General features: G+C 36.1%; 1 protein-coding gene across 1 annotated transcript in view; it reads left to right on the forward strand.

Annotated features, from left to right (window-relative positions):
* NUP54 (nucleoporin 54) overlaps nucleotides 1–21,526 on the forward strand; it is a 34,397-nt gene extending 12,871 nt beyond the window's left edge. Inside the window, exons 5-12 of the mRNA XM_010374083.2 lie at nucleotides 2,079–2,266; nucleotides 3,685–3,881; nucleotides 5,450–5,504; nucleotides 5,971–6,064; nucleotides 11,214–11,321; nucleotides 18,022–18,141; nucleotides 18,442–18,552; nucleotides 20,707–21,526. Coding sequence (XP_010372385.1) covers nucleotides 2,079–2,266; nucleotides 3,685–3,881; nucleotides 5,450–5,504; nucleotides 5,971–6,064; nucleotides 11,214–11,321; nucleotides 18,022–18,141; nucleotides 18,442–18,552; nucleotides 20,707–20,835 — 1,002 coding nt within the window. The 3' untranslated portion in view covers nucleotides 20,836–21,526. The remainder of the gene's footprint in view (nucleotides 1–2,078; nucleotides 2,267–3,684; nucleotides 3,882–5,449; nucleotides 5,505–5,970; nucleotides 6,065–11,213; nucleotides 11,322–18,021; nucleotides 18,142–18,441; nucleotides 18,553–20,706) is intronic.
* The last annotated feature ends 633 nt before the right edge of the window (nucleotides 21,527–22,159 follow it).

Below are 22,159 nucleotides of genomic sequence, written 5' to 3' on the forward strand. Positions count from 1 at the left end.
ATTTAGATTAATATCAAGATAACAATTGCTTGGGGTCTTTACTCCTTGAACATGGTATGATTATACTTTTATTTTGAAAATATAGAAATTATAAAATGAAGTGATTTCATACATATGTGTGGTTGAAGGTGACCAGAATATGAATGAAGGAAAGTGTGACTAGAATGTGATTTATAACTGAAGAAAAAAAATGTAAACAGGAGAATGGTTTGCTTGGCACCTGTAAAGGGGAGACACCAAACTACAATTTAGTGGTATTCATTTAACATTGGCCAGGAGAGTGTACCTTAACCAGCAGACAGGAATTCCCCTTGGCATGTATAACCCCAAAGCTATTAAAACAGTATTGCCCATTTTCTGTGTTCTTACTCCCTGCCTACCAAACAACCTTCTCATTTGTCTCTTCAGAAAATCTCTTTATCAGCCAGTGAGAGTATTTAGGTCCATTTGGTAATGCATTTTCCATAACAAATTATGTATTGCAATTCCAGTTTATACCTCAGCCTCTTAGAAGTTATATTGGCCTACATTGGTCTCTTAAACCTAATCAATATGTACATAACCCTGTGTTTGGAACTGTAAGGCTGAGGATGGGATCCTTGAATAAAGTGGTCAGCCTGTCTTGTTGCAGAACATCTCTTTGTCTCATCACTAACAAAAAGTATATTGAGTGCATGTAGTTGAAATTTTGATACATGTATTTAGTTGCTAAGAGGTATTCAATAATAGACATAAGTTGAATACAACAATTTAATAAAGTTGGTGTATAACATGGTAAAATGCATAATGTACACTTGAGTTAATTTAAATTCTTTTTTAAAAGTTGCAGATGAGTGGTGAAAAGGATAAAAGGCTTCTACCTAAAGAGCAATTCTTTAGAAAAGTATAATTGGTCATATTAATATGTGAAAAAATACAACCCTGTTTCATAAAGTTTTGTATTATATAAACCAATAAAGTGATACAGGCATTCTTTATAGTATTTGTAAGTTGACTGTCATTACTGTGATTTAAAAGTATTTATTTGTAAATTGCTTCTTTATACATTTAAAACTTAGTTTAAGATTCCATGAATCAGATATACAGATACTCCTCAAGTTATAATGGGTCACATCCCAATAAACCCATCGTAATTGAAAATACTGTAATTCAGAAATGCATTTAATACACTTAACCTACCAAGCATCATAGCCTAGCCTACTTTAAACATGCTCAGAACACTTACATCTTTGTACAATTGGACAAAATAATCTAACACCAAGTCTGTCTTATAATAATAATTTTATGATAAAAACTAAAATCAGAATTCCATGTATGGTTTCCATGTATGTATATATGAATGCATATTGCTTTTACACCATATAAAATGGAAAAATCTTAAGTTGGGAACAATCTGTATAGTGAAATAAATTATAATTAGTTGGTGATTTTTGCAGTCACTTTTATAATGGCATGCAGATGGTTTAGAAACAACCAACAATAGGCCGGGCGCGGTGGCTCAAGCCTGTAATCCCAGCACTTTGGGAGGCCGAGACGGGCGGATCACAAGGTCAGGAGATCGAGACCATCCTGGCTAACATGGTGAAACCCCGTCTCTACTAAAAATACAAAAAACTAGCCGGGCGAGGTGGCGGGCGCCTGTAGTCCCAGCTACTGTGGAGGCTGAGGCAGGAGAATGGCGTGAACCCGGGAAGCGGAGCTTGCAGTGAGCTGAGATCTGGCCACTGCCCTCCAGCCCGGGCGACAGAGCAAGACTCCGTCTCAAAAAAAAAAAAGAAAGAAAAACAACCAACAATAATAAATATCAAAATTTTTTAGGGGAGAAAGCTCTTTAGTTACTCTCTCAAAGGGGAAATTTTAATCTTACTTATAGATTAATGTTATTCCTGGGTAAAATAGTTTTTCTTTATAGTTTTGTGACCTCCTAGGGCACAAAATGGTGGGAAGAATCATTATTCCCATAATTACCAGACGTTAAGTTGTTTTTCCCATTTTAGCAGATATTAAGCTGTTAATATTAAACACTTGATTTAAGACCTGTACATATTTTTTATATTGTTTATTTTGTCATTCCACAGGCAGTAGGTTATAGTTGCATGCCCAGTAATAAAGATGAAGATGGGCTAGTGGTTTTAGTTTTCAACAAAAAAGAAACAGAGATTCGAAGCCAACAACAGCAGTTGGTGGAATCATTGCATAAAGTTTTGGGAGGAAACCAGACCCTTACTGTAAATGTAGAGGGCACTAAAACATTGCCAGATGATCAGTAAGTATACATAAATATACTGTTTATTTCTGTGTATTTATTTCTGGTCCTAAGGGAGTGATCAATAATGTTTTCGTTGCTAAAGCACAAATTAAATCTCAGAGCAGAATGCCTTTTCTCAGGTAGTGATTATTCAGTATTTATAAAAACATTTATTTAAAAGCTTTTTTAAAAATTTGGATTTTTTAACTTACTAGATGCTAATAATTTTATAGATTTTCATTCAGGCCAGGAAGGGACCATTTGTCATAGATGTGTGCAAATTGAGGGCCATGAAGATGTTATTGAAAAATGTTATTAACTGATTACTGTTCATGTTCACTCATGGATAGATATTATTGCTTTACTTCCCTTGACCTAAGTATAATTCTCAGTGTTAGTGGCAAGACATTTATTTTAGGATATTTGGAGGAATGGTTCTTAATGAGATGCAATAATTAGATTTTACTCGTGGTCATAATTGCAGAGAACCCATAAATTTCAACAGAATTTTCTATATAAATAACATTTACATAGGATTTTGCAGCTAAGCAAACGGCTTTATAAATATGATCTTATTGGCCAGGCATGGTGGCTCATGCCTGTAGTCCCAGCACTTTGGGAGGCCGAGACGGGCAGATCACGAGGTTGGGAGATCGAGACCATCCTGGCTAACAGGGTGAAACCCCGTCTCTACTAAAAATACAAAAAAATTAGCTGGGCGTGGTGGCGGGAGCCTGTAGTCCCAGCTACTCGGGAGGCTGAGGCAGGACAATGGCGTGAGCCGAGATTGCGCCACTGCACTCCGGCCTGGGCAACAGAGCGAGACTCCGTCTCAAAAAAAAAAAAAGAAACCCAAATATTATCTTATTTACCTGGTTCATTTTAACTTTATCATTTAGGTTGATTTGTAAATGAACATTACATTAAGTAAAACTTTTTTATTTTCCAAGATTTAAGAAGAAAACAATTGGGCACAGCAGATCATCATACCTGTAATCCCAGAACTTTGGGAGGTCAAGGTGGGAGGATTGCTTGAGACCAGGAGTTTGAGACTAGCCTAGGCAACATAGCGAATGTTCATCTCTCAAAAAAATTAAAAAATATATATAATACATATATATTTATGTATATACACACACGTAAGCTAAACAGCGGGTGTGTGACTACTGTACTCTCAGTTACTTGGAGGCTGAGGTGGGAGGATTGCTTGAGCCTGGGACATTGAGGCTGCAGTGATCACGCCACTGCACTCCAGCCTGGGCACCAGAGCAAACCTTGCTCCAAAAAAAAAAAAAGGAAACATTTTAATCGCCTCCTAAAATAACCATGTCTGAATTCAACTTACACTCTTCTGAAATCACATGCTATGATATGCTGAGGTTTGTGGCTATGAGTTTTGTGCTCCGTATTTTATAAATTCGTTATTCTTCCTTCAGGACAGAAGTTGTTATTTATGTTGTTGAGCGTTCACCAAATGGTACTTCAAGAAGAGTTCCAGCTACAACGCTATATGCCCATTTTGAACAAGCCAATATAAAAACACAATTGCAGCAACTTGGTGTAACCCTTTCTATGACTAGAACAGAACTTTCTCCTGCACAGATCAAACAGCTTTTACAGAATCCTCCTGCTGGTATGTTTCTAGAATCACAGAGTTCAAAAAAAAAGAAAGATTTAGAACTAAACACTCCCCCTATTTCAGAGGTGTTGGTTGGTTATTAATGTTAATAAAATTAGTATCATCTTATCACATATCTACTTATTTGGGAAATAGTTTTGAATATTTGTATTCATGTAGTTTTTTATTATATAGCTAATATGTATGTATTAAAATAGAAATTTTGAGAAATAGTGAACTGAAGAAAAATAGTCCATAATCCATCTAACCGAAGGTAATTTACTAGTAAAATTTTGGCTTTTTTCTAGCTTATCTCATATTCATTGAATATTCAAGTAAAACCTGAATGTGTTCTCACTGTAAAATATTCTGGATGGCATAACTAGATTGACTGTGATAGATTACCTTTAGTTCCTTTCCGCAGAAGTAACTACTATCAATTTATGGTACTCTGTTTATTCCTTTATCTGTGATTTGAAATGTAAGCATATTTACATGTAGATCTTTTAAAAAAGGATTCTGTATATATGTCTGCAGCTTGCGTTTTCACTTATAGTATTTCTTAGTACTTTTCATGTCAGTACATGAAGATAAATCTTACTGTATTTAAACATTGCATAGTATTCCATGGATACACCTTTACTTAACACCTCTAAGTTGTTTTCTATCTTTTTACTATTACAAACTATGCAGTAATTAACAACATCCTTGTAAACATGTCTTAAAACACATTGGTATATATTTCTTTTTTTTTTTTTTTTTTTTTTTTTTTGAGACGGAGTCTCGCTCTGTCGCCCAGGCTGGAGTGCAGTGGCCGGATCTCACAGCTCACTGCAAGCTCCGCCTCCCGGGTTTACGCCATTCTCCTGCCTCAGCCTCCCGAGTAGCTGGGACTACAGGCGCCTGCCACCTCGCCCGGCTAGTTTTTTGTATTTTTTTAGTAGAGACGGGGTTTCACCGTGTTAGCCAGGATGGTCTCGATCTCCTGACCTCGTGATCCACCCACCTCGGCCTCCCAAAGTGCTGGGATTACAGGCTTGAGCCACCACGCCCGGCCTAAAACACATTGGTATATATTTCTTTAGAATAGATCTCTGGTAATAAAATTTTTGAGTCAATATTATGTATGTTAGATACTGCCAAATTGCCCTCCAGGGAAAGTTCTACCATTTACATTCATAACAGGAATGTTATTTTTCTGGCCACTGATGGCAAATAATTAATTTAAAAATTAATACTCATTTTTAATGTTTATTGGCTACATTTGTATTTTTTGTGAGTTACCTATTTGTGTCCTTTGCCCATTTTCTAGATTTTTTTTGTCTTCTTTTTTGATGTTTAGGAACTCTTTCTATATTCTGGAGGTTAATCTGTTATCCTATAGGTTATAGATACTTCCTTTCAATCTGTACTTTTTTTGAGCTTTATTTATTCTGCAAAAATTTGTATTTTTACCATGATCATATTTGACAGTCACTTTTCATTATAGCTTCTGGGTTTAGGGTCTTTAGGAAAGCCTTTGTCATACACATATTATAAAAATAGAAAATTGTTTTAGAAAAAATATTTTTTATTTGTGGTAGGTGTTGATCCTATTATCTGGGAACAGGCCAAGGTAGATAACCCTGATTCTGAAAAGTAAGTATGTCTTCATCTTGTTTCATTTAAGAACTAATATTTGCTACTAGGAAAGCAAACATATGAGCTATTAATTATAATTCTTACATATAAGAGAAGTTTATTTTCATTTTCATGGTCTTTAAAAAATATTAATTATAGTCCAGCTAAAGCTTCAGCTAAAACAAAAAGGAAAAAAAAAGATTATAGTAAGGCAGCATAGCATAGTGAGAACTAGGAGTGGAAAAATCTAATTGCATTTGCATTTAATAATGTAATGTTTTGACTGAACTGTTTTTCCTCATTTGTAAAATAGGGAGGTTGAATAAAAACTCTTTGGTGTAACATGGTTATCTCATAGTCATAGATCTGCCTTAGAGCCTTAGAAAGTTGATGTAAAATTACATGAATGTTATTAAAACCTTAACTTCTTGTATTTTGTAGTAATGGGCTTAAAATCTGAAAATTGTTCACTGCGTTTCTTCAGGTTAATTCCTGTACCAATGGTGGGTTTTAAGGAACTTCTCCGAAGACTGAAGGTTCAAGATCAGATGACTAAGCAGCATCAAACCAGATTAGATGTAAGCATTTAGCTTTCCATTCCCTGGCCCTGGAAGTAGGGAAAGGGATTATAGCCATTTATTTATTTTTAACATATGTGCTACTATTTTATCTTAATCAGGAAACAATGTAGCATACACTGCAAATTAATAATTATAGTTTTATGCAACTACCTTCTTTATGATAGAAGTCCCCAAATCATGAGTCTGATTTGATATGATAATGAATTTAGAATTCTTGGCTTAGTAGATTAATTAGACTGGCATTTCCAGTTTCAGCCAGGGATTGCATATTATTATTTATGGGGCCTTATGAAAATGAAGGTTATAATTAAGTTTTTTTGTGTTGACATATAATTGTCTTGTTATATTATTGTATATTGATGAAGCAAATTTAAAATTACTTAATGCTTAAATATGCTTAATATTTTATTTCATAAAGTAGACTTTTCTAGGAGGCCAGGGTGGGTGGATCACTTGAGATCAGGAGTTTAAGAGAAGTCTGGCTGACATGGTGAAATCTGGTCTCTACTAAAAAATACAAAAATTAGCTGGGTGTCATGGTGCATGCCTGTAATGCCAGCAACTTGGGAGGCTGAGGCATGAGAATTGCTTGAACCCAGGAGGCAGAGGTTACAGTGAACAGAAATCGTGCCACTGCACTCCAGTCTGGGCGACAGAGTGAGACTCCTCAAAAAAAAAAGACTTTCATAATTAAATACTTAAAGATTCTTAAAGGTCAGCGAAATTTGTATGATTTCAATTCTTTTAACTGTGCTAAGGTTTTTTTTGTTTGTTTGTGTGTTTTGTTTTTTGAGACGGAGTCTCTCTCTGTTGCCCAGGCTAGAGTGCAGTGGCACAATCTGGGCTCACTGCAAGCCCCGCCTCCCAGGTTCACGCCATTCTCCTGCCTCAGCCTCCCGAGTAACTGGGACCGCCACCACACCCAGCTAATTTTTTTGTATTTTTAGTAGAGACGGGGTTTCACCGTATTAGCCAGGGTGGTCTCAATGTCCTGACCTCGTGATCTGCCCGCCTCAGCCTCCCAAAGTTCTGGGATTACAGGCGTGAGCCACCGCGCCCGGCCAACTTTACTAAGGCTTTATAACCCAGGAGCCTATGAAAATAATGTGTGTTCTGCAATTCTTAGGTGATGTTTTCTATTAATGTCAGTGAGATCCAGTTGGTTGATAACATTTCTGTTCTGTATTCTTGTTGATTTTTCTGCCTGCTAGTTTGAGAAGAGAGTTGAAATTCACAGCTACACTTACGGATTTATGTTTTTCTCCTTTCATTTCTCAGTTTTTGCTTCATGTATTAATAGTTTGAAGGGCTGTTGTTATATAGGATTGTTGTGTTTTCTTGGCAAATTTACCTTTTATTATTATATCATATCCCTCTTAATCCCTGGTAAATTTTATATCTTCTCTAATGACTTTCTTTTATTATTATTTTTAATTGATACATAACTACATATTTATGGGGCATATTGTGATAATTCAATACATGGATGCAGTGTGTAATGATCAAATGGGGTAATTAGCATATCCATTACCCCATTCATTTATCATTTGTTGGTATCATTGAAAATTCACTCCTATAGCTATTTGAAATACAATAAATGGTTATGATTTATAGTTACCTATAGCCCTGTAGAACACTGGAACTTAATCCTCCTGTCCAGCTGTACTTTGTGTCTGTTAAGCAACCTTTGGCAATTCCCTACTCCTACTCTTTCTCCACCTCTAGTAGCTCCTATTCTACTCTCTACTTCTACGAAATCAACTTTTTTTTAGCTTCCACATATGAGTGAGAACATGCAGAATTTATCTTTCTGCGTGGCTTATTTCACTTAACAAAATGTCTTCCAAGTTCATCTGTGTTGCGGCAAATGGTAGCACTTCATTCTTTTTCATGATTAAATAGTATTCTATTGTATGTGTATATATGTGTACACATACACACCATGTTTTCTTTATCCATTCATCTGTTCATGGACACTTACTCAAGACACTCTGAAGTCTTTGTCTGATGTTAACATAGCCACGCTACCTTTTTTTTAATAAAAAGTGTTTGTATGGCATACCTTTGTCCATCTTTTTGCTTTTAACCTAGGTATATTGTTATATTTGAAGTGAGACTCTTGTAGACGGCATAAAGTTTGGATTTAGTCCTACCATTATTTGTTTTGTGTTTGCAGCCTCTGTTTTTCATTCCTGTTTCCGTTTTTCTGCTTTCTTTTGGGTTATTTGAACTTTTTTTTTTGTTTTTTTTTTAGCATTTCCTTTTAATTTATTATTTCAAGTCTTAGAGCAGTACTTCTTAGTAGTGGCTTATGGTGGTGGTGGTGATTTTGTCTCCCAAAGCACGTTTGGCAGTGTCTAGAGACTCTTGGTTGGGGAGTGCTACAGCCATCTAATGTGTAGAGGCCCAGATGCTGCACACAGTCTACAGTGTACAGAACAGTACTCCCACAACAAGTAATTACCCAACATTAATAGTGCTGAAGTTGAGAAACCTTTCTCTAGGTAATACGATGTATCTCCTGCCACTAGAACTAGCAGACTTCTCTTGGAGCTCCCTTTCAGCATTTATGCTCATTTCCAGGTTTGAGGCTGGGTTGAAACCAGACTAGGGATGCCTGAGGGGAAAAATGGATAAACTCACCACAAGTTCAGTGGTACTTTAAATTCCTATCTTCCCTGATCTTCCTGCCAGAGTCCTCAGATGGCTGCCCCATGTATTCCCATCTCAGTTTTATAGCTGTATTAAATGGGAAGATTGGGGTTGCATGTACTTAGTTCATCTTGTCCAGAATTTAACATTGTAAATATCTTCTTTTCATCTCTCTGTTAACTCTGTCTTTGGTGTCTGTGGTTGAAGAGAAATCCTTAATTTTAATGTAATGATATCCATTAAATGTTTACCTTGTGTTTTCTTTTTGGGAATTTGCTTCAATAATTTTTCACCCTAAATTCTCAGAGTACCCTACATTTTAAAAAATTTAGAGTTTAATCTTTCACATTTGAGTTTTTTGTTGTCATCATGGAGTTTACCTTTATATAAAGTATGTGGTATGAACTCAGATTTATTCTTCTTTAAATAGTGGGTCCATATTTTTAATATTGCCTATAAAAATGTGATATTCCTTAATGATTATCAAAGAATTTAAATTACACTAAGTTTCCATATATATGTGATCTATTTCTAGACCCTCTCTTATGTTTCATTGGCCAGTTGGTCTGTTCTTATACCCACCCATTCCACTTTTTTTTAGTGTTAGGGCTTTGTAGTGTATCTTAATATCTAGTAGAATGAATCTCTAATCTTGATTCTTCTTTTCAGAGTTTTCTGGGTCCTTATGGATCTTTATTCTTCCATAAAAACTTTAGAATCAACTTGTCAGAATGCTAGAATTATGGTTGGAATTGCATTAAATGCAGAGACTCATTTGTGGGAATTGAATTTTAATATTAAATCATTTCATCCATGAATGTGGTATGTCTTTTTAATCCTTGTGGTCTTTTATGTCCTTTAAAATAATTTTTAAATATTCCCTTTTAAAATCTTGTGCATTCTTACTTGACTCAATTCCTAGATGGTTTTAGTATTTGTTAGTAAATACTGTGACTGATAACTAACATGTCTAATTTTTTTAGTTATTACTGGTAGGAAATAATGTCGTAAGTACTCTTGTATCTAAAAACCCTGGTGATTTTTCAAAATTGGGATGGGAGATTGCCTAGGTTATGTAATATAAAACATGGCCACCTAATTTTGTCCTTTCAGCATGGCATGGCATTGGAAAGTTTCTTTAAAAGGTGATGTGCGCAGGTGGATGTGCTAAAATATGTCTTGCACAATCGTCTTATCCTCTTTCTTATAACATGTTAATATAAGCCAGTGACATAGAATGATTAATTATGATAGAAACAATTATGGGATTAATTCTGATTGGAATGTTTTAATAAAATAGTGAGATTTTAACCTACCCTGTAAGGTTAAGACTTCCTAAGGCAGAATAGTGGATTTCAGTCAGGTAAAACAGCAAGTCAAAGATCCAGAGGCATAAAAATGTATCCTGCTGCATAATTAATATCATTCATTTTCCTCTGCACCCTGATGACTCCTTCCAAGTATTCTATAACAGTTAATGTTGAAATGTACTGCACTTTCTGTCAATAGTTACATACAGGGCTACTTGTCTATTAAGACACCCCCTAGATATCATCTTATACATCTTAACTTCTTCCATTCAGACCTGATTGTTGGCTGTATTCCATATTACTTCAAATTCCTTAATTTCCTCTCTCTCCGCCTCCCTCCCCCCGACCCCTACATGCTGGAGTGTGATCACGGCTCAAGTCATCCTCCCACCTCAGCCTCCTAAGGAGCTGGGACTACAGGCATATAGCACTACACCTGGTTAATTTTTTATTTTTTGTAGAGACAAGGTCTTGCTATGTTGCCCAAGCTTGTCTCAAAATCCTGGTCTCAAGCACTCCTCTTGCCTTGGCCTCCCAAAGTGCTAGGATTACAGGAGTGAGCCACTGTGCCTAGCCGTGTGTGTGTGTGTGTGTGTGTGTGTGTGTGTGTGTGTGTGTGTGTGTGTGATGGAGTCTCACTCTGTTTTTTTTGTTTTTTGTTTCTGTGACATGGAGTCTCACTCTGTTGCCCAGGCTGGAGTGCAGTGGCACGATCTCGGCCCCGTCCTCTGGGTTTAAGTGATTCTCCTGCATCAGCCTTCCAAGTAGCTGGGATTACAGGCGCGTGCCACCATGCCCAGCTACTTCTTTGTATTCTTAGTAGAGACAGGGTTTCACTATGTTGGCCAGGCTGGTCTTGAACCCCTGACCTTAAGTAATTTGCCCGCCTTGACCTCCCAAAGTGCTAGGATTACAGGTGTGAGCCACCATGCCCAGCTTATTTTTTTCTATGTATTGCCTCATTGCTAAATTTCCTAGAGCTGTAAAGATATCTTTGCATGATTCTTTTAAAAAAATTTTAGGTATGTAAAAAGGGAAGAAATCTAAGCATAGATTTGTAGGGAAAGAGTTTATATTTTGAGGGATGCATCTCCGGCTTATCCCAGGATTAGAATTTCCATACAGGTGTAACTGATAAATAGTTGTGATATTTGATTAACCCCCCCCAATTTTTTTTTAAACAGATCATATCTGAAGATATTAGTGAGCTACAAAAGAACCAAACTACATCTGTAGCCAAAATTGCGCAATACAAGAGGAAACTCATGGATCTTTCCCATAGAACTTTACAGGTAGTAATTTGGATTTTTTTCCCCCAGTGTTTATAAGGTTGTGTATATGAAATAATGTACTAAATATAGATTTTTAAAATGGAAAAAAAAGACTAAAATAATAATATGAAACTAGAAGTACCGAATTCTTCCAGTAGAACTCTGAAATTGGAAAATAGGTCTCATAGGGTTGAGTGAGGAGAATAAAAATATCCTAAAGTTCATATTTTAGTGAGAATTTGAGGGAAAGCAGTGAAGAAATAAAGTATCTTAGTGCAAGGGAAACTTCTGTGAGATTATCGATGTCTCATAAATTTCATAAAATAGTTCAGAAAATTATTTTGAGTGCTAGAAAAAGGAGTGTAACCATAATGGTCGAAAAACAACAATAGAATTTACAAATTAACAGGAGGAATTAAAAGAATAATAACAACTGAAATTATAAACTATCATGAAAACAGAAATATTACATACCAGAACCAATGGGAAACAGCCAAATCTGTACTCAGAGGAAAATTTACAGTCATAAAAAAGTCTCATTTTGAAAGATCAAATGTGAAAAATAAAGGAACTGAGTACTCAAATTAGAAAAGGAATATCAAGATAAGCCAAAAGAAACTAAAAAGAAAGAAAGATAAATGTGAAATTAGTGAAAGACTAAAAAATGTAATAGTGCAAAGAATAAATTGTAAAACTGTTTCTTCGAAAAGACCATTAAAATTACTACGCATCTCATCAACCAGAAGAAGGGAAAAGCAGAGCAAAATATACAAAATTGGTAGTGAGAAAAGAGGCATCACCATAGATACACAAAACAGAAGAAGAAGATACTGCATGGGCCGGGCACAGTGGCTCACGCCTGTAATCCTGGCACTTTGGGAGGCCAAGGTGAGTGGATTGCCTGAGCTCAGGAGTTCAAGACCAGCCTGGGCAACACAGTGAAACCCCATCTCAACTAAAATTAAAAAAAATTAGCCACGCATGGTTGCTTGCACCTGTAGTCCCAGTTACTCGGGAGGCTGAGGCAGGAGAATTGCTTGAACCCGGGAGGTGGAGGTTGCAGTGAGCCGAGATCATGCCACTGCTTTCCAGCCTAGGAGACAGAGCAAGACTCCATCTCAGAAAAAAGGAAAAAAAAAAAAAAAAAAAAAGATTAGATACTGCATGTACTTTAGGGTAACAAATCTGGAACTCAGAGGAAGTTTTATTTTGATTTTTCTATGAAAATGAAAATTACCAAAATTAATCTACAGAGAAGTAAAAAAAAAAAAAAAAAAAACACAGAAGCAATTGGAAAAATGAAAGATGAAACATGAAAAAGGCCTCAAGGACAGATAGTTTCATTGCCAAATTTTGTCTAACCACAAAAGAGCTAATTCCAGTGTTATTTTAATTATTCTAGACAATTGAGGAATAATGTACATAGCTTCCTCATTTGTTCTTTTTTCACAGCTTGAGATAATTTGCATACCATACTATTTACTCATTTAAAGTGTGCAGTTCAATGGCTTTTAGTATATTCAGAGACTTGTATAACCATTATCACCACAATCAATTTTAGAACATTTCCATCACCCTACAAACAAATCCCATACCCATTGTCAGTCACTTCCCCATTTCACCGCAAGTCCTGTGCAACCAGTTTTGCCTCTATGGATTTGCCTGTTCTGGAAACCTCATATAAATGGAATCATAACGATATTTGGTCTTTTGTGACTGGCTTCTTTTGTTTAGCATAATGTTTTCAAAGTTCATCTGTGTTGTACCATGTAATAGTACTTCAGGTACTAATAAATGATTATTACTCATTTATTGCTGACTATTCCATCGTATGGCTAAGCCACATTTTACTCGATTGATGGACATTTTGGTGGTTCTGCTTTTTGGCTATTATGAATAATATTGCTATCAAAATTTATTTACAAGTGTTTGTGTGCACATATACTTCTATTTCTCTTGGGTGTAAACCTAGGAGTGAAATTGCTGTGTCATATGCACACTGTGTTTAACTTTTTGAGGAACTACCAAACTGTTTTCCAAAGCAGCTGTACTATTTTACATTTCCGTTTGTAGCATCTGAAAAGAAATTATAAACAGTTACTTTAAAGAGATGCAAATTATGCTAAGTGAAAAAAGCCAGACTTGAAGGCTATGTAAGGCGTGATTCTATTTATATAACATTATACAAAATAAAATTAGGGGCAGATAACAGATTAGTAGTTGCCAGGGACTATAAATGAGGAGAGAAGTGTGACTACAAGGGGCTTGGGGTGATGGAAATATTATGTACCTTAATCATGGTGATGGTTACATGACTGTATGTATTTGCAAGATTCATAGAACTGAACACCTAAAACAGATTAATTGTTGTATGTTGAGTATATCTCAAATCAGACTGAAAAACCACATTCTAAATGAAGTATAAGCAAAGAGAATCCAGCTGTTTATCAATTTCTTAAAAAATATGCTATGACCAAGTAAAGTTTATTCGGGAATGCAGGGTTGGTTTTAATAACAGGACATCTGTCAACATGACTTATTATAGCAACACATTAAGGGAAAATATATAATAGAAACTGTAACCAAAAATGAATAGCAAATACTCAAAAAGGCGAAACACTAAAATTGCATTTAGAAACTAGACACGGACACCCAATATTATCATCATTATTCGTTGCTGTCTTGGAGGTTTTCATAAATAAAACAAGCAAAGAAATAATATAAACATTGGGAAAATGATTAAGTGTTCTCTTTTTGCTGATATGATTGTATATCTGGAATACCCAAGGGAATAAACCATAGAATTAATGTAGTAAGCCAGCTAGATATAAAAGTACAAAAATCAACTTTTCTTTTTACTATCTGGAAATAGGAAAATGTTCCATTCACTATGGTGACAAAACTGTAAAATACTTAGGAATATATTTATGAGGAAAGTATAGGTATTTACAAATAAACTATATTCTTAGATGAGAATACTTAATATCCACTTTACAAAATTAAAAATGAATTACAGCTTTTTAAAAATTGATTAAGCTGGGTGTGATGACATGGCGCCTATAGTCACAGCTACTCAGAGGGCTGAGGCAGGAGAATCACTTGAGCCCAGGAGTTCGAGGCTGTAGTGAGCTATGATTGTGCCTATGAATAGCCACTGCACTCTGTTGCCTGGGCAACATAGGGAGACCTTGTCTCTAAAAAAATTTTGATTAAAATTTCTTTAAGTTTATAAAGAAGGATAAATGTTTGAGACTAGCTTGTTCAGGAACAAAAAAGAAATAGTGAACAAGGATTTCTTTACCAGATTTCAGAACCTATTTTAAACCTCTTGTAATTGAATCAATATAGTATCTGCATGGGATTGGACAGAAACATGCATGGAACAGAATAGGGAATTTATAAATAGATGATAGTGTGCTGACAATTTAATATATGATAAAGGTGGTATTTCAATTCAGTGGGTTTATTTAATTAATAATGCTGGAGTATAACTATACATAAGGAATGAAATAAAATTAGACCATTGCATCATATAAAAATAAAGTGGACTGAAGAAGAAACTTTCAACGCTGTATGTACAGCCTGGGATTTGAGAGACACTTGATCAGAAAGCTAGAAACTATAAACCAACATTGGCCACATAAAAAATTGTGTATAGCAAAAGATACCAGAAGCCATTTGTCAGTAGTCATGTGATAGAATTTAAGAAAAGGAAATTTTGCAAACAGCATTGATTTTAGATTTGGTGTTCGTATTCATATTATACAAAGAGATCCTATAATTTGACAATAAAACCCAATTGAAATTTGGGCAAAAGATGTGTAAAGGCAGTTCACAGAAAAAGCAAATGCAAAATAGTTCTTAGTCATTAAAAGATGGTCCCTTTAATTTACTAGGAATCTGGGAATTGCAGATTGAAGAAAAAAAATTAGATCCCGGCTGGGCGCAGTGGCTCACGCCTGTAATCCCAGCACTTTGGGAGGCCGAGGCGGGTGGATCATGAGGTCAGGAGTTCAAGACCAGCCTGGCCAAGATGGTGAAACCCCATCTCTACTAAAAATACAAAAATTAGCAGGGCGTGGTGACAGGTGCCCATAATCCCAGCTGCATGGGAGGCTGAGGCAGAGAATTGCTTGAACCCGGGAAGCGGAGGTTGCAGTGAGTCAAGATCATGCCACTGCACTCCAGCTTGGGTGACAGAGTGAAACTCCATCTCAAAAAAAAAAAAAAAAATCCCTTTACACTCACCAGGTTGGGAAAAATTTAAACCACCACCACCTGTACTTGACAGGACTGTGGGGAAAGGGTATTCTGATGTGTGGCCTATGAATCTAAATCATTAGGATCTTTTGGGAAAGCAATCTAGCAGCTTACTCTAAAACTCAGCCTCATTGTTAAAGATCTATACCAGTTAGATATATGCACAAAAATGTTTATTGTAGCATTGTAGTGTCAAAGCTACAAAATATTTATTACAGCATTGATTATAGAGTCAAAGCTACAAAAATGTTTACTATGGCATTGTTTGTAGTGTGAAAACAAAATGTATATGCATCAAGACAGTAATGATTGATTATTGGTTAATAACATTAAAAAAGCATACAGCCATTAAAAATAACAAATTAGAGCTATAGTTCTTAAGGGATTTCATGAGATTTTGATAATAAAATTATAATTTTAATTTATAGTAAAATTTAATGATTAATTTGATAAAATTTTGTTAATTATATATAATCATTTTTAAAAATTTAGATGAGCAAAAAGCAGTCAGTCTGTGTGTGTGTTTATGAAAAATATATGGTTATAGGAGCATGGCTGAGAGTATGGAGGGACTTGCACTGTTTTTAACCGAATAAGCTGGGCTTGGAGAGTAGCAGCAAACCAAGAGTCTGCATTTAGAGGCCACTGCTTTAGATCCTTTCTCCCGATGTATTGTTAAATTCAAAAGAAAGAGAAGCGGCCTGGCACAGTGGCCCATGCCTGTAATCCCAGTACTTTGAGAGGCTGAGGCAGAAGGATCATTTGAGTTTAAGAGTTCAAGACCAGCCTGGGCAACATCGGGAGACCTCATCTCTACTGAAAAAAAAAGCAAAAAGAAAAAAACTTAGCCAGGCATGGTAGTGAGCACCTGTAATTCCAGCTATTTGGGAGACTGAAGTGGGAGGATTGCTTGAGCCCAGGGGATTGATGCTGCATTGAGCTATGATTGTGCCACACTCCTCCAGCCTGGGCAAGAAAGCGAGGTCGTCTCAGAAAAACAAGAACAACAGCCAAAAAAGAAACCATGTCACAGAGTGATATATACTATTTAGTTTTATTTTGGATCTGTGTGTGTGCACTCTGTATGAGCAAGGAGAAAGGTACAGGGGAATGAACATCAGTTAGCACTATTTGTCTTGGGGGTATGAGAGAAAACTTGTCTTTTACATTCTCGTATTGTTTCTTAACGCTTTTGTCATCTCAAAAAAAATCTGAGAAATAATTTTTAGACATAAGTATTATAGACTCATCTTTAAAGAACTCTTTCCTTAGAAAGGCTGTGAGTAAATGTCTGAAACGGGTATTATGTTGCTTATTTTTTTGTACTGCTTTTAAGCCATACCATAGTTTTTTTGTTTGTTTTATTTTTTGAGATGGAGTCTCACTCTGTCACCCAGGCTGGAGTGCAGTGGCGTGATCTCAGCTCACTGCAAGCTCCGCCTCCTGGGTTTTCTGCCATTCTCCTGCCTCAGCCTCCCAAGTAGCTGGGACTACAGGCGTGCACCACCTCGCCCGGCTAATTTTTTGTATATTTAGTAGAGACGGGGTTTCGTCGTGTTAGCCAGGACGGTCTCAATCTCCTGACCTCGTGATCCACCCGCCTTGGCCTCCCAAAGTGCTGGGATTACAGGTGTGAGCCACTGCTCCTGGCCAAGCCATACCATAGTATTAAAATTGTTGGCTGGGCAAAGTGGTTCACACCTACAAACCCAGCACTCTGGGAGGCCAAGGCTGGAGGATCACTTAATTAAGCCCAGGAGTTCAAGACTAGCCTGGGCCACATAGTGAGACCCCCTACAAAAAAATTTTAAAAATTGGCCGGGCGCGGTGGCTCAAGCCTGTAATCCCAGCACTTTGGGAGGCCGAGACAGGCGGATCACGAGGTCAGGAGATCGAGACCATCCTGGCTAACATGGTGAAACCCCATTTCTACTAAAAAATACAAAAAAACTAGCCGGGCAAGGTGGGCGCCTGTAGTCCCAGCTACTCGGGAGGCTGAGGCAGGAGAATGGCATAAACCTGGGAGGCGGAGCTTGCGATGAGCTGAGATCCGGCCACTGCACTCCAGCCCGGGTGACAGAGCGAGACTCCGTCTCCAAAAAAAAAAAATTAACCAGGTGCAGTGGTGCACACCTGTGGTCCCAGCTACTCGGGAGCTGAGGCAGGAGGATCGCTTGAGCCCCAGAGTTCAAGGATCCAGTGAGCTGTGTTTACACCACTGCACTTAAACCTCAGAGACAGAACAAGACCCTGTCTCAAAAAAAAAACCAAGTGTACATCAGTGTATGTGATAACTTTTGCCCAGTTAAAATGGACAGAAACATAATTCAAATCCTGAACTGTTGAACCCTACTGTTGTTTAATTTTCAGCTGATTTCTTTCAGCAACTAATTGTAATACTACTACTTGCATAACTAAAAAGAGATGATTCTATTGTTATTGATGTTTTTTATTTGTATAGGTCCTAATCAAACAGGAAATTCAAAGGAAGAGTGGTTATGCCATTCAGGCTGATGAAGAGCAGTTGCGAGTTCAGCTGGATACAATTCAGGGTGAACTAAATGCACCTACTCAGTTCAAGGTAACCACGTCTACGACCATAATGCTAAAGTTTGTTTCAGGTGGATCTGCAGACAAAAAGTTATGTTGTCTTCAAGCAGGAATTTTGTATACTTGTGTTTGTTATCTCCAATTAGAACTTCCTTTCTAAAGTAAACTCAGTCATGGTTCTTTTGGCTAGTATTAGTGTTTCAAATATAATGTACAGAGAGAGAAATAGAAATTTTTAATAGATGATTTTGAAACCATCCTTTCAAAAGAAAACATTCTCTTTTACAAGTCTTTATTGGCAGTTGTCATTTGACTCAGTCTTAACTTTTAGGGTCGACTAAATGAATTGATGTCTCAAATCAGGATGCAGAATCATTTTGGAGCAGTCAGATCTGAAGAAAGGTATTACATAGATGCAGATCTGTTACGAGAAATCAAGCAGGTAAGTGTTGTATGAGGGTGTATTATTTAAACTGTGAGCTCACCACTTCACACCTATTAGGATGGCTGTTATCCTAATAAAGAAAAGTGTTGGTGAGAATGTGGAGAAATTGGAACTTTCTTGCAGTGTTGGGAGAATGTAAAATGGTTCAGCCTCTATGAAAAACAGTGTAGTGTTTACTCAAAAAATTAAAGATAGAATTACGATACAATCTCTCAGGTCTACTCATGGATATATGCCCAAGTACGTTGGAAGCAGGGACTCAAAACATATTTGTACACCCGTGTTCATAGATCATGATTCACAATAGCCAAAATGTGGTGGTAACCCAAGAGTCAATCAAGGAATAGAGAAACAAACTGTAGTATATGTACACACAATGGAATACTATTCAGCCTTGAAAAAAGAAGGAAATTCTGACACACGCTACAGTGCAATTTGACCTTGAAGAAGTTATGTTTCATGAAATAAGCCACTTGTAAACGGGCAAATATTTATGATTTCACTTGTGAAAAGTACCTAGTAGTTCAATTAATAGAGAGTAGAAAGGTGGTTGCCAGGGTGTGAGGGGAGGAGGGGATGGGAGGAACTTAATTGGTACAGAATTTCAACTTGAGAGGATGAAAAGTTCTGAACAAAATGGATAGTGTTGATTATTGCACAACAGTGTAAATGTACTTAATGCCACTGAACTGTATACTTAAAAATAGTTACAGGCAAAATTTTATGGTATGCCTGTTTTGCCACAATTTTAAAAAGGTGAATTATCCCTCTCCTCGCCAAAAAGATGAATTTAAGAGGTAGTAGAGACACTACAGTTTACTAGACCTTGCTTCTTAAAGTGTAGGCAGTAACCGCACCTGGAAGGTCATTAGAAATGCAAAATTTCAGTCCTTACTCCAGACGTATTCGATCTGCATTTTATCAAGATCATAGAATGATTTGTATGCACTTTAAAGTTTGCAACTGCTTTAGATAATACCTTCCCTGCCTATATGTCACATGTAAGTTATAAACATGTTGTTATTGATCTATCCCCTAAGCCCTCAGGAGAACTGGATGGAGGTAGGTTGAGGTGGCCAGAACCTCCAGCCACTTTTCTCGGGTTTTCACCTTGTGTGAAAAAGTTGAGAAACACTGCTTTGGCTTATTTTCATTAGTATAAATGCAGATTGGTTTAATGAAAATGAACAGTTGTGTCTAAAGAAAATATATGAAGATGATGAACTTTGTGGAGCATACTAGGTAGCTAATGACTGTTGGCATGGCCCTGAGGATTTTAGATTAAGGTTATAAATGTCATTAACAAATCCAATTTTATTATATGCTTTAGAATGGATATGGCTGGTTTTATGCAACCAAAAACTAGTTTGGCTTCTAGATTCTTGGACATTACACAACCAATTATATTACATTGTTTTAAGTATTTGCAATAAATTAACAGATTCCAGTATATTGTAATAGTTGTAGGTTGATATATGCAATAAAACTGAATAATTTAAACACTTGTCTTTTTTAAAATGATGAGCAGTGTATTGTTCAGGGATTGAATCATGGTTCACCGTCTACTTTATGACCTTGGGTAGGTTATTTACCTGTAGTTTCTTTAACTGTGGAGATGATAATGGTACCCCAAAGGGTGCTCAAAAGGATTTTAATTGAGTTAAGCGAGTGAATACCAGTACTCACTATTAAAACAGCACCTTAACCCATAAGGAGGAGTCTTTAAAAAATGTTAGCATCTGTAGTCATCATCACCATTATCACTATATACTTTATACTTCAAAACACGAATATTCTCAGTTTTCAGAGTGTTATTTTGCTAGTCATCTATGTTTGAATACCTCCTTTGAGTTCTGTTTTATTATGCCTTTATCAAAAGTTGGTAAAAGGAATAGCTATCTAAAAAACATTTTTGTTGGAAGATACTGTTCATTTTATATTTGTTTGATTTTATTGTTCTTTAGAGTTTGTCTTTCACTGTTAGCAAAAGATGTAGTACAAATGTTTAAATATGCATGCCCTCTATATTTAGAACACTTACTAGGTACTGTGTTGTTAGTAAAACAGTCAAAGTGAAGTCCTTTTTCCTGTGACTAGCTTGCAGTTTTAATAAATTAATACATTAATATGTTGTTTCTTAATTTGTTCTAGCATTTGAAACAACAACAGGAAGGCCTTAGCCATTTGATTAGCATCATTAAAGATGATCTAGAAGATATAAAGCTGGTCGAACATGGATTGAATGAAACCATCCACATCAGAGGTGGTGTCTTTAGTTGACAGTTCACAAACTTGTGTAAAGGTTTGTGAAGTTCATCTTCTTACTGCATCAGCCCTTCCTTAAGAATGAAACCGACCACGTGGAGGGAAAAAGAAAACAATTCTCTCTGCGCTTGGTTTTTTGAGACGTTTACTGACAAATTACTGTTCATCAGATCTGAAATACAGTCACCTCACAGCTCTTCAAAGAAAACCTTTGAAAGATTTATATCGAAAAGCTGTCTTTACTTTAAAAGGAGAAGTGCATAATTACCAAAATTATATGTACTATTGTACATTTTTACAACAGCATTTTCTTAAACATAATCTGTTATGATTATTGTCCACTGAGCCTGTACTCTGCTTTCCATACCAAGTAAGTATGAAATAATCTTTGCACATAACAGAAGAAACTATAATTACTTGGCTGTTGGAGATTTGTACTTCAGAGTATAAATGTACACCAGTTTTTATATTTGTGAACTCATCTGTGGGAGGAGTAAAGAAAATCCAAAAGCATTTAATGTTTTCTTTTTGTTCTATAAAGATTTGAAAATGTATTTTTATATTATTTTACTTATTTGGAATTTACAGAGCACAACTAAGCAATTAGGATATAACAAAATTAACCATTTTTGCAACCATTTTGTTTTTTAAGCCTTTTTATTTCTAAAAAGATGAAAACTTATAAATAAATTCTTAATTTGTAATTTTATATAATTTTGTCTGGTGCTTTATTTGGCTTTTGAGGAATGACCATTTTTTGTCCACATAGGTACTAAATTCATAATCACAATTCAGGAATTTTAGGTCTTAAGTCTGATTTTTCCCTCCTAGGGATTTTTGTCAGTGCTGATATAATCAGCACAATTTGATTAGGGTATGGCAAATAAAACTTACTTCGGATATCATCTAGTATTAAGAATTCCCTAATACGTCATTAGTATTTGAAATACTAGAAAATCTGAGTTAAAAAGATTAAATAGTGTTAAATAGTGGGTCTTTAACCAGTGGGTCATTTTAAACAGTATTTCTGACTACACACTATATATTTGGGCTGCATCACGTTTGCCACTCTTGAGATGCTTTAACTTTGCACTTCTCTGTGATGTTTTGGTTTATATTGACAGGTGTTAACAAGAAACAGCCCCATGAATCTTGCTATTGTATTTACTATGGGGATGGTGAACAGTGTGATGCACTGTATATCTGGAGTCCATCCTCTGAGAACCCACTGAAGAGATTTATGCTCAGTTGTATAGGTTACAGTTGTGTAGACTAGGATATTTTGTGGGGTTTTTTTTGTTTGTTTGTTTTTGACAAGTCTCTCTGTCACCCAGGCTGG

The sequence above is a fragment of the Rhinopithecus roxellana genome, chromosome 2, assembly GCF_007565055.1.
Source record: "Rhinopithecus roxellana isolate Shanxi Qingling chromosome 2, ASM756505v1, whole genome shotgun sequence".
NCBI classification, from domain to species: Eukaryota; Metazoa; Chordata; class Mammalia; order Primates; family Cercopithecidae; genus Rhinopithecus; species Rhinopithecus roxellana.